This window comes from Chelonia mydas, chromosome 27, assembly GCF_015237465.2.
Source record: "Chelonia mydas isolate rCheMyd1 chromosome 27, rCheMyd1.pri.v2, whole genome shotgun sequence".
NCBI lineage: Eukaryota > Metazoa > Chordata > Testudines > Cheloniidae > Chelonia > Chelonia mydas.
In genome coordinates, this window is record NC_057860.1 from 7,579,394 (window position 1) to 7,591,816 (window position 12,423).

General features: G+C 45.9%; 1 protein-coding gene across 8 annotated transcripts in view; it reads left to right on the plus strand.

Moving 5' to 3' along the window:
- The first annotated feature begins 8,180 nt into the window (after positions 1 to 8,180).
- The window catches only part of CDC27 (cell division cycle 27), a 60,568-nt gene continuing 56,325 nt past the window's right edge, over positions 8,181 to 12,423 (plus strand). For 2 of the 8 annotated variants that reach the window (XM_037886753.2, XM_037886754.2), the window contains exon 1: positions 8,181 to 8,406. In XM_037886753.2, the coding sequence (XP_037742681.1) occupies positions 8,380 to 8,406 (27 nt within the window). In that variant the 5' untranslated portion in view covers positions 8,181 to 8,379. The remainder of the gene's footprint in view (positions 8,407 to 12,423) is intronic. The other 6 variants (XM_037886749.2, XM_043536765.1, XM_037886747.2 and 3 more) reach the window with 4 other exon arrangements.

The window sequence follows — 12,423 nt, forward strand, 5'->3', positions numbered from 1 at the left end:
TTCCAGTACTAGTGCGCTGTGACACTTTTGTTTTTTATGTCTGATTTTTGTAAGCAAGTAGTTTTTAAGTGAGGTGAAACTTTGGGTACGCAAGACAAAGCAGACTCTTGAAAGGGGTACAGTAGTCTGGAAAGGTTGAGAACCACTGGTCTAGAGGTGTGGCAGTGTAAAAGGAAACCATTCTATCATAGGAAAACAAACAGCATATTGCAAAATATGAAATACAACTGAAGAAATCAAATGTGTTGTATTATTGATCAATAACTGTCTCTGAGTAAGGTCTGACAGAACACAAATGGATTGAATATGTTCATTTCAGTTTGGAATATTGAATTCATATACTGTATACAGATTGCATACATTTTTCAGATTTGGAAGGAAAGGGTTTCCGTATAAAAGAACATTTCCCAGCCCAAAGCAAGAAGGAAAATATTTTACAAAATACAAGGGGGAGGTGGGTGTTTGAAAGAAGCAATGACAAATATCCTTCAAACTAAAGAGCATCTAAAGCTACTAAGTCAAGCCTGTCAGACTGAGAAGCCCTGAAAAAGGAAACTGGTGAAAAATGACTCACTGAAGACTAAAATAACATAATGAGAAAAACTAATGTTCTTTTTCTATAGCTTTGAAAGCTAAAAAAAATAACCTCATTTCAAGTTTTATTTTGCCGGGAACTGAATGCTGATGTTAGCACATGGCTATGGTATTCTAGCTCCAGGCCAACCGTGTCCGGGAAGTGGAGTGATGGATGTGTGATACATATCCATAGCTTGATGCTCCTTTTCCTTCTGCCTCTCCCTTGGATTGTGCCTTGACATTCACTGCAAGGACAGATGGGTCTAGGGGGAGAGAGGTGCAGTGCGTGCTTAGATTTGCTTTTTCTTTCTGTAGTCTCCAGAAGTTCTCCAGCAAATCCTCAAATGTTCTCTCACCCAGCCTTCACCTTTCATTCTCCCACAGGCATTTGTGGGCAGGCTGATTACAACGGTAGAAGCTGTTGGGAAAGAATCTCACTCATGCTCTGTTTAAAGCTAGATGTGGCTCCACCTCCTGCTTGGGGTGGTACAAATAGGGACCCATCCACATAACTACTGTCAGCTCAGCTGGCAGGGGCCCACTGTAGGCAGGCTAGAGGCTTTCCCCTCCTCAAACCATCATGCCCCATATTCAGGCAGACTGGGGTTCATCCCAGAGAAGGAAGAACTCAGCTTTCACCCACCTGTGTAGAGGATTTGGAGTGAGGGCTGTGATCAGGCATACATACCCTATTTAAATCCGGCTTTGCCAAATAGCAGCAGAGTGAATTTAACAAGACTGGCTTCGGTCAGTGCTGCTATTCAGGACACTGCGCAGCAGTGAAACTGTCAAGAATCATTCAGCCCAAGTCCTAGGTTGTGTCCTCGCCACTGCATTAGCCTTCCTCTCTGTGAGCATCCAAGCCAGAACAACCTGACAGCAAATTCAAAAGCAGTGCAGACATGGCCAAATCAAATTTGTTTAAAAATTCAAATGTTTATTTGTGGGGAAATTCTCAGGAATTTGCCCAGCTCTAGTAAACATCAGGACAGAAGGCCCTGCTGGTTGTGATGTCCTGCACTGAGAAATTCAGAGGCCTCTCTATCAACCCTTTCTGTGAAGTAAGCCTTGACACTCAGTCTACCCTTGGGACTGAAATCACACTGCAGAGAAAGAAATAGGCACCAGGCAGAAAGAGAGAGAGAGAGAAAGATGACAGCAATGGAGAGAGTGAGAGCGAGCTGTGGGAGAGAAATAATTATTACAAACTCCAGGCTTTGAAAACCACTCAGGAATACAGAGGGTCACCATTAGCTTCATAAAAAGAAAAGGAGTACTTGTGGCACCTTAGAGACTAACCAATTTATTTGAGCATAAGTTTTCGTGAGCTACAGCTCACTTCATCGGATGCATACTGTGGAAAATACAGAAGATGTTTTTATACACACAAACCATGAAAAAATGGGTGTTTATCACTACAAAAGGTTTTCTCTCCCCCCACCCTACTCTCCTGCTGGTAATAGCTTATCTAAAGTGATCACTCTCCTTACAATGTGTATGATAATCAAGGTGGGCCATTTCCAGCACAAATCCAGGTTTTTCTCCCCCCCTCCGTTAGCTTCATGATGCTCTATTCTGTTTCTGCAGGACACAAATAACTACCATTGATTTAGGGGGTTAGGGACTGCTACTGATATGATCTTCACCTGGTTGGTCTTTGGGAAGGTCCTGAAGGGCAAAACAGCACTGCAAAGTGAGACTATCATGAGAATGTCAATTGCCCAACTGTTTGTGCAGCTGCCCCCAGTCCCAGGTCCTCGTAACTCCATTCCACCACCTGTCCCCACGACTGCTGATGCTGGGGCTCCCAGAGGGTGGGTGGTCTTAAGGCCAGGAGCATTTATAGAAAAGATCTGTCAACATCAGCCGGCGCCCCTCATGCAGAATTGCACTTCGCAGCTGGAGGAGGCTATAAAAATCATCACTCGATCCTAGCGAGTCCCAGGACAATAGTTGATGCTGTGCCCTTTTATAGCTTGGTTGCTTTGCTCGTGTCCTGGAAGCTCTGAGGAGAGGTAAAAATAGGTTTCCATTCTAAGGAGAGCCTGTGGCAGTATCTCTTTCTGTCTGAGATAAGAGAGCATTTCATACCAAAGATGGTTTGGATGTTGGGAGACTCAGAACCATCCCCTATGGAATGGAAGAGGCAGATGGAGCTGGCTTTCGTTCTGAGGAGTCACTTGCACTTGGTGTGGGGATAAGACTGTGAGATGAAGCTGGAGAAATTAACCCACATCCTGCTCCTTAAGACACCTCCCTTCTCTCACACTTAGCAGCAGAGGACAAAGGCTTCTTGGGTCTTCAGATGCTTCTCTGTATCACACAGTTTGAAGCAATGCCCAGTCATTCAGTTACCTGTGTGCAATGAGTTGAAGAGTCTCATTCCACCTGCCAGTAGAAAGGTGTCCACCTTATAAACACCACTGTTATATTGGCCATCTTCTTGGCAGGTGCAGCAGAGAGCCCAAGAATTGAAGAGACCATACCATCCCTAAGCCTTTATATGCATACCGGCCAGGATTCTCAAAGCAAGCACCTATCGGTTTAGTCAAATGATTGCAAATTTGCAAAATCACATGTATGTAAATAAGTTTGCATAAATTGCTTCCAGCTGTAGAAAGAGACACAAAAGAAAGAGAGAGACAGAAAGATGAAGGGATGGAAAGTGGGGGAGAGGGAGAGAAGAGGGGGACAAAGCTAGGCCTCAGGATTTAATTCTCTTCCCCCTGCCTTCCCTTGCACTTCCCCCCACCAAGGCACTGCAGAGTAATTCCCCCCTATTACATGGCACAACCACGCACACTCCCCACAGGGACTTGAAGGTCTCAGAACTTTGCAGGATGATTCCCCAGAGAGACAACTTTCATGAAGTTTATTATGAGTCACATAATATTTGGTGTTTCTCTTAAAGTCCCAGCTTCCAGAATCAGATTATTACCCGAGAAGCTCAGCTTTCTTTGAAAAGGTAAGTTTCTAGCCTTCATGGTTGCAAAGAAAAGCTTGGAAATAAGAACCCTATATGCTTCAGCACTAGAAGACAAATAAAAATAACCTTAAAATTACTATTTTTAAAATCTCATTATTTCAAGCCAATCTCATGATTTTGGGGTTGGCAATCCTGGGACCTTGTAAATGTAAAATCATCATTTGATGTGGTCAGATTTACAGTGTGGGCTCCCTGGTAAATGAAATGTGTTCTGTTGTATTCATGTATTTAATATTTAATCAATAGTAGGGGTGTCAAGCAATTAAAAAAATTAATCGCAATTAATCGCGTGATAAAAAAATTAATCTCAGTTAATCGCGCAATTAATCGTGCTGTTAAACAACAATAGAATACCATTTACTTAAATATTTGTGGATGTTTTCTATATTTTCAAATATATTGCTTTCAATTACAACACAGAATACAGTGTACAGTGCTCATTTTATATTTCTTCTTATTACAAATATTTGCACTGTAAAAAAACAAAAGAAATAGTATTTTTCAATTCACCTAATACAAGTACTGTAGTGCAATCTCTTTATCATGAAAGTTGAACATACAAATTTAGAATTATGTACAAAAAAACTGCATTCAAAAATAAAACAATATAAAACTTTAGAGCCTACAAGTCCACACAGTCCTACTTCTTGTTCAGCCAATTGCTCAGACAAACACGTTTGGTTACATTTGCAGGAGATAATGCTGCCCGGTTCTTGTTTACAATGTCACCTGAAAATGAGAATAGGCATTCGCACGGCATGGTTGTAGCGAGCATCGCAAGATATTTACATGCCAGATGCGCTAAAAATGTATATGTCCCTTCATGCTTCAACCACTATCCCGGAGGACACACGTCCATGCTGATGACGGGTTCTGCTCGATAATGATCCAAAGCAGTGCAGACCGAAGCATGTTCATTTTCATCATATAAGTCAGATGCCACCAGCTGAAGGTTGATTTTCTTTTTTGGTGTTTTGGGTTTTGTAGTTTCCGCATCGGAGTGTTGCTCTTTTAAGACTTCTGAAAGCATGCTCCACACCTTGCCCCCTCAGATTTTGGAAGGCACTTCAGATTCTTAAACCTTGGGTCGAATGCTGTAGCTATCTTTAGAAATCTCACATTGGTACCTGCTTTGCATTTTGCCAAATCTGCAGTGAACGTGTTCTTAAAACGAACAACATGTGCTGGGTCATCATACAAGATGGCTATAACATGAAATATGGCAGAATGCATGTAAAACAGAACAGGAGACACAGGAGTTCAGTCACAAATTTAATTAACACATTATTTTTGTAACAAGCGTCATCAGCATGGAAGCATGTCCTCTGGAATGGTGGTCAAAGCATGAAGGGGCATACGAATGTTTAGCATATCTGGGGTGTAAATACCTTGCAATGCCGGCTACAAAAGTGCCATGCGAATGCCTGTTCTCACTTTCAGGTGACATTGTAAATAAGAAGCAGACAGTAAATGTAAAAAAACTAGTTTCTCTTAGCGATTGGCTGAACAAGAAATAGGACTGAGCAGATTTGTAGGCTCTAAAGTTTTACATCGTTTTGTTTCTGAGTGAAGTTATGTAACAAAAAAAATCTACATTTGTAAGTTGCGCTTTCATGATAAAGAGATTGCACTATATACTTGTACGCAGTGAATTGAAAAATACTATGTATTTTGTTTATCATTTTTACAGTGCAAATATTTGTCATTAAAAATAATAAAGTGAGCACTGTACACTTTGTATTCTGTGTTGTAATCAAAATCAATATATTTGAAAATGTAGACAAACATCCAGAAATATTTAGTAAATTTCAGTTGATATTCTATTATTTAACAGTGCTATTAAAACCGCGATTAATTGTGATTAATTTTTTTAATCGTGATTAATTTTTTGGAGTTAATTGTGTTCGTTAACTGCAATTAATCAACCGCCCTAAGCAATAGGGTAAGGGAACAGGTAAAGCTAAATGAGTGCTTCCAGTTGCAACCTTAATAATATTCTTTTAATGTAGTTCTCTTTGTACGTAACAGAAAAAGAATCCATCTCTGAAATGCAAACTAAAGAGACATTCCTGCCATGCAAGAACCTAAACTTCTTAGCACTTCAGCACTCACAGCTTCTCTTCCCCTTCCCAAGCTTGTCTAGATGGGGAAGTTATTCCAGGTTAAGGTAGGTGTGAATCTATTCTGGTCCACACTGGGAATTATTCCAGAACAGCTATAGTAGCATAAAAAGAAAAGGAGGACTTGTGGCACCTTAGAGACTAACAAATTTATTTGAGCATAAGCTTTCGTGAGCTACAGCTCACTTCATCGGATGCATAAAAGTGGAAAATTCTGTGTATTTTCCACTGAATGCATCCGATGAAGTGAGCTTTTCCACTGAATGCATCCGATGAAGTGAGCTGTAGCTCACGAAAGCTTATGCTCACATAAATTGGTTAGTCCCTAAGGTGCCACAAGTACTCCTTTTCTTTTTGCGAATACAGACTAACACGGCTGCTACTCTGAAACCTATAGTAGGATAGTTATTCTGGCATAGCCATGCTTTTCAATTTCCCTGTGTAGACAAGTTTGCAGTAATTGCAGAAGCTCCTCACGCTGCTGGGCTGTCCCTATGCTGCTGGAAGAGCGAGTTTTTCAGCTCTGGGGCCTGCCAGCTCGAGGGCAGGACTAGGGGGAATGAGATATTTTCAGACTCGAGAGGATCAGTAATGGACCAGGTTCCAGTGGCCACCAGAGGCCGCTGCTGCAGCACAGAAAAGGGTCATGCCGCTACCAATATTCCTTAGAAAGCAAAAGAGTGGGGGCAGGAGTGGGGATGAAAACAAGGGGGAGGGAGAGAGAGATTGAGGAGAAGGAGAGCAGGGATAGGAGAGGAAGAGCAGGGGAGGAGGGAGAGAGGGGGAGGAGGAAGGAAAAGAAGGAGGGGGGAAGGGAGAGAGGGAAGGGGCAAAAAGAGGAGGTGAGGCAAGAAAGAGGGGGCAGTGGAGAGGAAAGGGGAATAAGAGGGGAAAGGGAAAGAAGAGAAGAAGGAGAGGAGGAGGAAAGGGAAGGAGGAGGGGAAGGAGAGGAGAAGGGAGGATGGAGAGGAGGGAGAGAGGGAAGGAGGAGGAGAGTGAAAGGGAAAGAGAGGAAGAGGAAGGGAAGGGGAAGCAGAGGAGGAAGGAGAGGAGGAGAGGGAGGAAGAGGAGGAGAAGGGGAGAGGGAAGGGGAAGCAGGGGAGTAGGAGAGGGAAGGAGAGGAGGAAGAGTGGGAGGGGAAGGAGAGGAGGAAGGAGAGAAGGGAGGAGGAAGAGTGGGGAGGGTAAGGACAAGAGAAGAGAGGATGAAGAAGGGGAGGGGAAGGAGAGAAGGAGGAAGCAGAGGAAGAGGGGAAGGAGAGTAGGAAGGGATGAAACAGAGGAGGAGGAGAGGGAAGGAGAGGAGGAAGAGGGGGAGGGAAAGGAGAGGAGGAGGAGGGGAGAGGGAAGGGGAATAAGAGGAGAAAGGGAAAGAAGAGAAGAAGGGGAGGAGGAGGAAAAGGAATGGAGGAGGAGGAAGGGGGAGGGGAAGGAGAGGAGAAGGGAGGAAGAAGAGGAGGAAGAGGAAGGGAAGGGGAAGCAGAGGAGGAGGAAAGGGAAGGAGAAGCAGAGGAGGAAGGAGAGGAGGAGGAGAGGGAAGGAGAGGAGGAGGAGAGGGAAGGAGAGGAGGAGAGTGAAAGGGAAAGAGAGGAAGAGGAAGGGAAGGGGAAGCAGAGGAAGCAGAGGGGGAGGAGAGGGAGGGAAGGAGAGGAGGAAGAAGAGGAGAGTGAAAGGGAAAGAGAGGAAGGAGAGGGAAGGGGAAAGAGAAGAAGAGGAGGAGAGTGAAAGGGAAAGAGAAGAAGAGGAAGGGAAGGAGAAGCAGAGGAGGAGGAGAGGGAAAGAGAAGCAGGGGAGGAAGGAGAGGAGGAGGAGAGGGAAGCAGAGGAGGAGAGTGAAAGGGAAAGAGAAGAAGAGGAAGGGAAGGGGAAGCAGAAGAGGAAGAGGAGAGGGAAGGGGAAGGAGAAGCAGAGGAGGAGAGTGAAAGGGAAGGAGAAGCAGAGGAGGAAGGAGAGGAGGAGGAGAGGGAAGCAGAGGAGGAGAGTGAAAGGGAAAGAGAGGAAGGGAAGGAGAAGCAGAGGAAGCAGAGGACGAGGAGAGCGAAGGAGAGGAGGAAGAAGAGGAGGAGAGTGAAAGGGAAAGAGAAGAAGAGGAAGGGAAGGGGAAGCAGAAGAGGAAGAGGAGAGGGAAGGGGAAGGAGAAGCAGAGGAGGAGAGTGAAAGGGAAAGAGAGGGAGGGAAGGGGAAGCAGAGGAGAGGGAGGAGGAGGAGGAGAGGGGAGGGAAGGGGAAGGGGAAGCAGAGGAGGAGGAGAGGGGAGATCGGGGAGAGGCAGACCAGTAGGGCTGGGCAGAGCCGTCGCTGCCCTCCGAGGCCCCGGCTGTCATCACAGCTCTGTCTGTGCGGCGGGCAGCGCTCGGGTCCCGCTCGGCTATCTCCGTCAGCTCGGGCCCCCAGGCGGCTGCTCGGGTGTTTCCGTATCCGCTCGGCGCTCTGTCTCAGCTCGGCAGAGGCCCGCTCCGCCCTCGGGTGTTTCCGTCCCCATTCGGATATTTCCGCCTGCCCTCGGGTGTTTCCGTCCCCGCTCGGAGGGACTCGGCGCCTGGCCGGCCTCCTTCCTTCCCTCCCTGGTGCCTGCCCCGGTAACGGTCGCTGTGAGTTTAAATGAGCAGGGGCCGGGCCGGGCCCGAGCCGCCGCCGCCGCCGGGACACGGACTGAGGCGGAGCCTGGGCCCGCCCCGCTGCGGGCGCTGAGGGGACAGGATGACGGTGCTGCAGGAACCCGTCCAGGTACCGAGCCGCTCGCCGCAGCCGCACCGAGGCCTCGGCCCGGCCTAGCGGGGCCCGGCCTCTCCCGAGCCGGACCCGGGCCGGGGGCTGACCCCCCCGGGCCAGGCGGACCCCCTCCCCCCCCCGAGGCGGGGCCGCGGCCGTCTCCGCGTCCCCCAGCCCGCTCAGAGGGGCCCGCGACCCCCGCCGGAGGTGGGGCCCCTCCTGGAAGGCAGGAGCCCGCCGCAGAGGTGGGGCCCTCGTCCCCCCTGGCCCGACCCCTCCCCTAGAGTGGGACCCTAACCCCCCCCCCGCCCCGGGATGTGAGGCCACCCCTTCCCCTGAGATGGGCCCCTACTGGTCCAGGCAGACCCCCCCCAAGTGTCCTCACCCCGCTCAGAGACCCCCCCCCGACACTCCCCACTTCCAGGGCAGGCTCCCCTCAGATCTCCTAGAGGCACCCCCTTCTTCTCCCTTCCATCCGCTTCCCTTCCAGGGAGGACCCACCACTGCCATTTGCTGTTCTCCCTCCCCGGAGACTCCCCTTCTCCCCTCGCAGCCCTATGATTACTACTGTTTGTATTACCATAGCGGCTAGCCCTCGTCAGCCCTAGTGGGGAATCAGGACCCTCCCACTGTGCTAGGCGCTGTACATTCACAGGACAAAAAAAAAATCACTGCCCCAACAGGTTTACAATCTAAGCATAAGATGATAGACAACAGATGGATACAGACAGACGGGTCGGGGGGTGCACAAGGAAACAATGAATTGATATTGGCCAGCATAATAGTGACTAGTCCACTTCCAAGAGGGACCCCTCCCATCTCTACTGCTCCACCCTGACCCCTTATGAGACCCCTTGCTTCCTCCTTTCCTGTTTCAGCCACCCTCCACATCTGCTGTTTTACTATTTAAATGTGCTCAGCTCTATGGATATCACACAAATTAAGGACATTTCTTGTCCCAAGGAACTTGCAGTCTAAAAGAGATGGGATGCCTCAGAGACTCAGAGGAGGGAATAACTTAGATGTAAAAAAAAAAAAGAAGAACTTTAACTCAGTTTTTCCAGTATATTTTCCCTTCTTATCTTAGTCTGTCTTTCCAGAAGTGATTCCCTGTCAGAAGTTATCCATCCTTCGCTCTTTACCATATCTACCTTGCCTTAGCCATCCTTTTTATATTCCCTCCCACTTCAATCTTTCCCATGTTATCTCCTCCCTTTTCCCTTCCACCAGACCTCCAATCTTTCCCAGGTTTCTGTCTTTCTAAATAAATGGGGACATAGGGTTTAAAAAGTCTTGAATAGCTGCACATAGAACATGTTTTTCCTGGTAACTTATAAACCTCTCCCAGCTCCCACACTGGAACGATACTTAGCATACTGTACAGTTATTCATAATAACAATATTGAGCACAACAGAAGTATCAGTAATTTATTTTATTTCCTTTTCTCACAAAAAGGCAAAAAGATGTAGCTGTTTGTGAGAGACAACACCTACTCCATTGACTTGGTCTAAACAAGGGGTAGCAATGGTGGTACTGTCCTTGTAGATAAGGAGTTGGTGTTCTTTACACCAAATTATGTAGGTCTGCTCTAAACAGCTTTAGACAACGTGGTGCTAAAAACACTTCTAGCCACCTAGACCCCTTTTTCCAGTAATACTCCCCCACTGCTGCCATCTCTGGAGCTGGACAGGTGGTAGCAACAGTTGGGAATTCTAGCAAAAACTGACGAGTGTAGGTTTCTGTGTGGAAAGGAAGCAAACACCCATTGACATAGTGGATGACAGCAAACAATATCTAACATTTTTACAAATGTGTGTAATCAGCATCTTTTCTGCTGTCCTAATTATGGCTAACCAGGTAGAAAATATTTGCTATCCTGACATTTCCATGACAGAGATGTGGAGTATTTTATCTGAGGTATATTTGGTTTGTAAAATGGGCAGATGCTTTTAATGTTATCTTCTCTAACTTGGAAGTGCTGTTAATGGCAGTCTGCTTTTGTTATCACACAAACCTACTTGGATTCTTGTACTTGATGAAGTACCAAATTTCTCCTTTTTTGCTATCCAAAGAGGCTGATATGTTAGTGCAACATCAATGCACAATCATTATGTCTACACTTGTACATGTAGGACTCACGATTTGCCACTATCTCAGCCCTACTGGTGGCAGCAATGATGGAGATTGTATTGTAGGCACAGTTTAAGTATTGGATGACAAGGTGGTAAAAACATGAATTCTGATTAAGTTACAGCCTCCACCATTGCTACCATCAGCTGAGTTGCACTGGTGTGAATTGCGGATCCTAATTGTGCCATTTTCAATGCAGCCTTTGTTTAGGCTCCTAGTTACTCTGTCCTCCATTGGTGATCTCATAGAAGTCTACTTTGGTGATCTGTAGTCACAGTTCTTAAAAGTAAACCGCAATGGTGCAGTGATTCTGACAGTTGTAATAAATGCAGTAAAACCACAGGATTATGGTGCATTCTGACACTAATGTAATAAGCCTATGACATTCAGACTCTTTTTTGCAGTACAGATTTAAATGAGGCTGTTGGATTATGTGTTTGTTGCTTGGCTGGACTCCTGGTACTTTTTCTTTCCCCAGTTATCCCATTCTTCTTGCATATGTTCTGAAAGAGTAGGCATCACTTCTGACTCATCAATATTACAAGTGACTAGTGTGTGTGTAAAAACAGATTTTTTTCATGTATCTTTGTACAGCATATACTGATGGTCATTCAAGAGATCTTTCATTCCCCCTAATCATCTATCCCCTCCCCACCTTGCAAAAGCAAATTATTTTTTGGAAAACTGTTACTTTTACAATCCTGACAGAGCTTTGTAGTGGTTTCATTTGTATATGTAGCATTTTAAAAGCATGTAAGATGACAAATGCCTGTCTGGAAGAGCTTCCAGTTTGAGGGCCTGATCTTGACACCCCTACTCGCAGTGAGTAAAGGTGGCAGAATCTTGTCCTAAATAGACAACATACCATTTTATACCTCTAAATGAAGACAGCTAAAACTTCCAAATTTCAAATATAAATTATGTATTCCATGTGTTATCATATAACACAGGTGCATTTTAATTTTCATCTCTAAACACCTTTAGTTTCAACAATACAGCTCTTAACAGTTTTCTTGGATGCTTCAATTCCTTGTAGCACCTTAGAGACTAAAAAATTTATTTGAGCATAAGCTTTCGTGAGCTACAGCTCGCTTCATCGGATGTTAGTCTCTAAGGTGCCACAAGTACTCCTTTTCTTTTTGCAGATACAGACTAACACGGCTGCTACTCTGAAACCTGTCAGTTCCTTGTGTTTTCATCATATTGAATTGCTGATATTGACTGCCATGACCAGATCTAATGATGGACAATTTCCAAGGCCCTGTTCATATTATACTCCTGGGGGAAATTGTGCATCACTGCGCGTGCGCAAAATTCATGGCCCCTGCAGATTTATTTGTTTACCCACAGAAAAATGACTTCTGACGGGGAAGCAAAGGGAAGCGGCAAGAAACGGTCATGTGCCCACTCCCTGGCAGTGCAGACAGGTTGGTTTGGGCACCCAGAGCAGCCGGTAGAGACATAAATCACCACCTGGGTGGGGGAGGAAGGCTGGGTAGTTTTGTGTGTGTGTGTGTCTGAGAGAGAGAGAGAGAGAGACACACACACTCTGTCCCTCTCGCTCATTATTGCAGCACCCTCTGTGTGGGGGGCTTTGGGGTATTTCTGAAAAGGTAGGCTTGGGGCAGTCTCTGTTCCCTCAGGCAGAGGAGAATGTAGCAGCCTGCCTGCTTAGTGAGTTGTTTCCATTGTTCATAGTGAATTCCTCCACGAGTATAAAACAGGTGTAATAATTTTAAGGCTCCTTTACATTGCCAGAGTGGTGTAAAGGAGTCTTATTGTAAAGGACAGTATGGCCTTATAAGTGCTTATGGTGCTTTAGTGATTAGAACTTGTCTAAATTTTTGGACTGAAAAAATTTCCTATCAAAATGTCCTCCATGAACTGTTTTCTGCTGACCT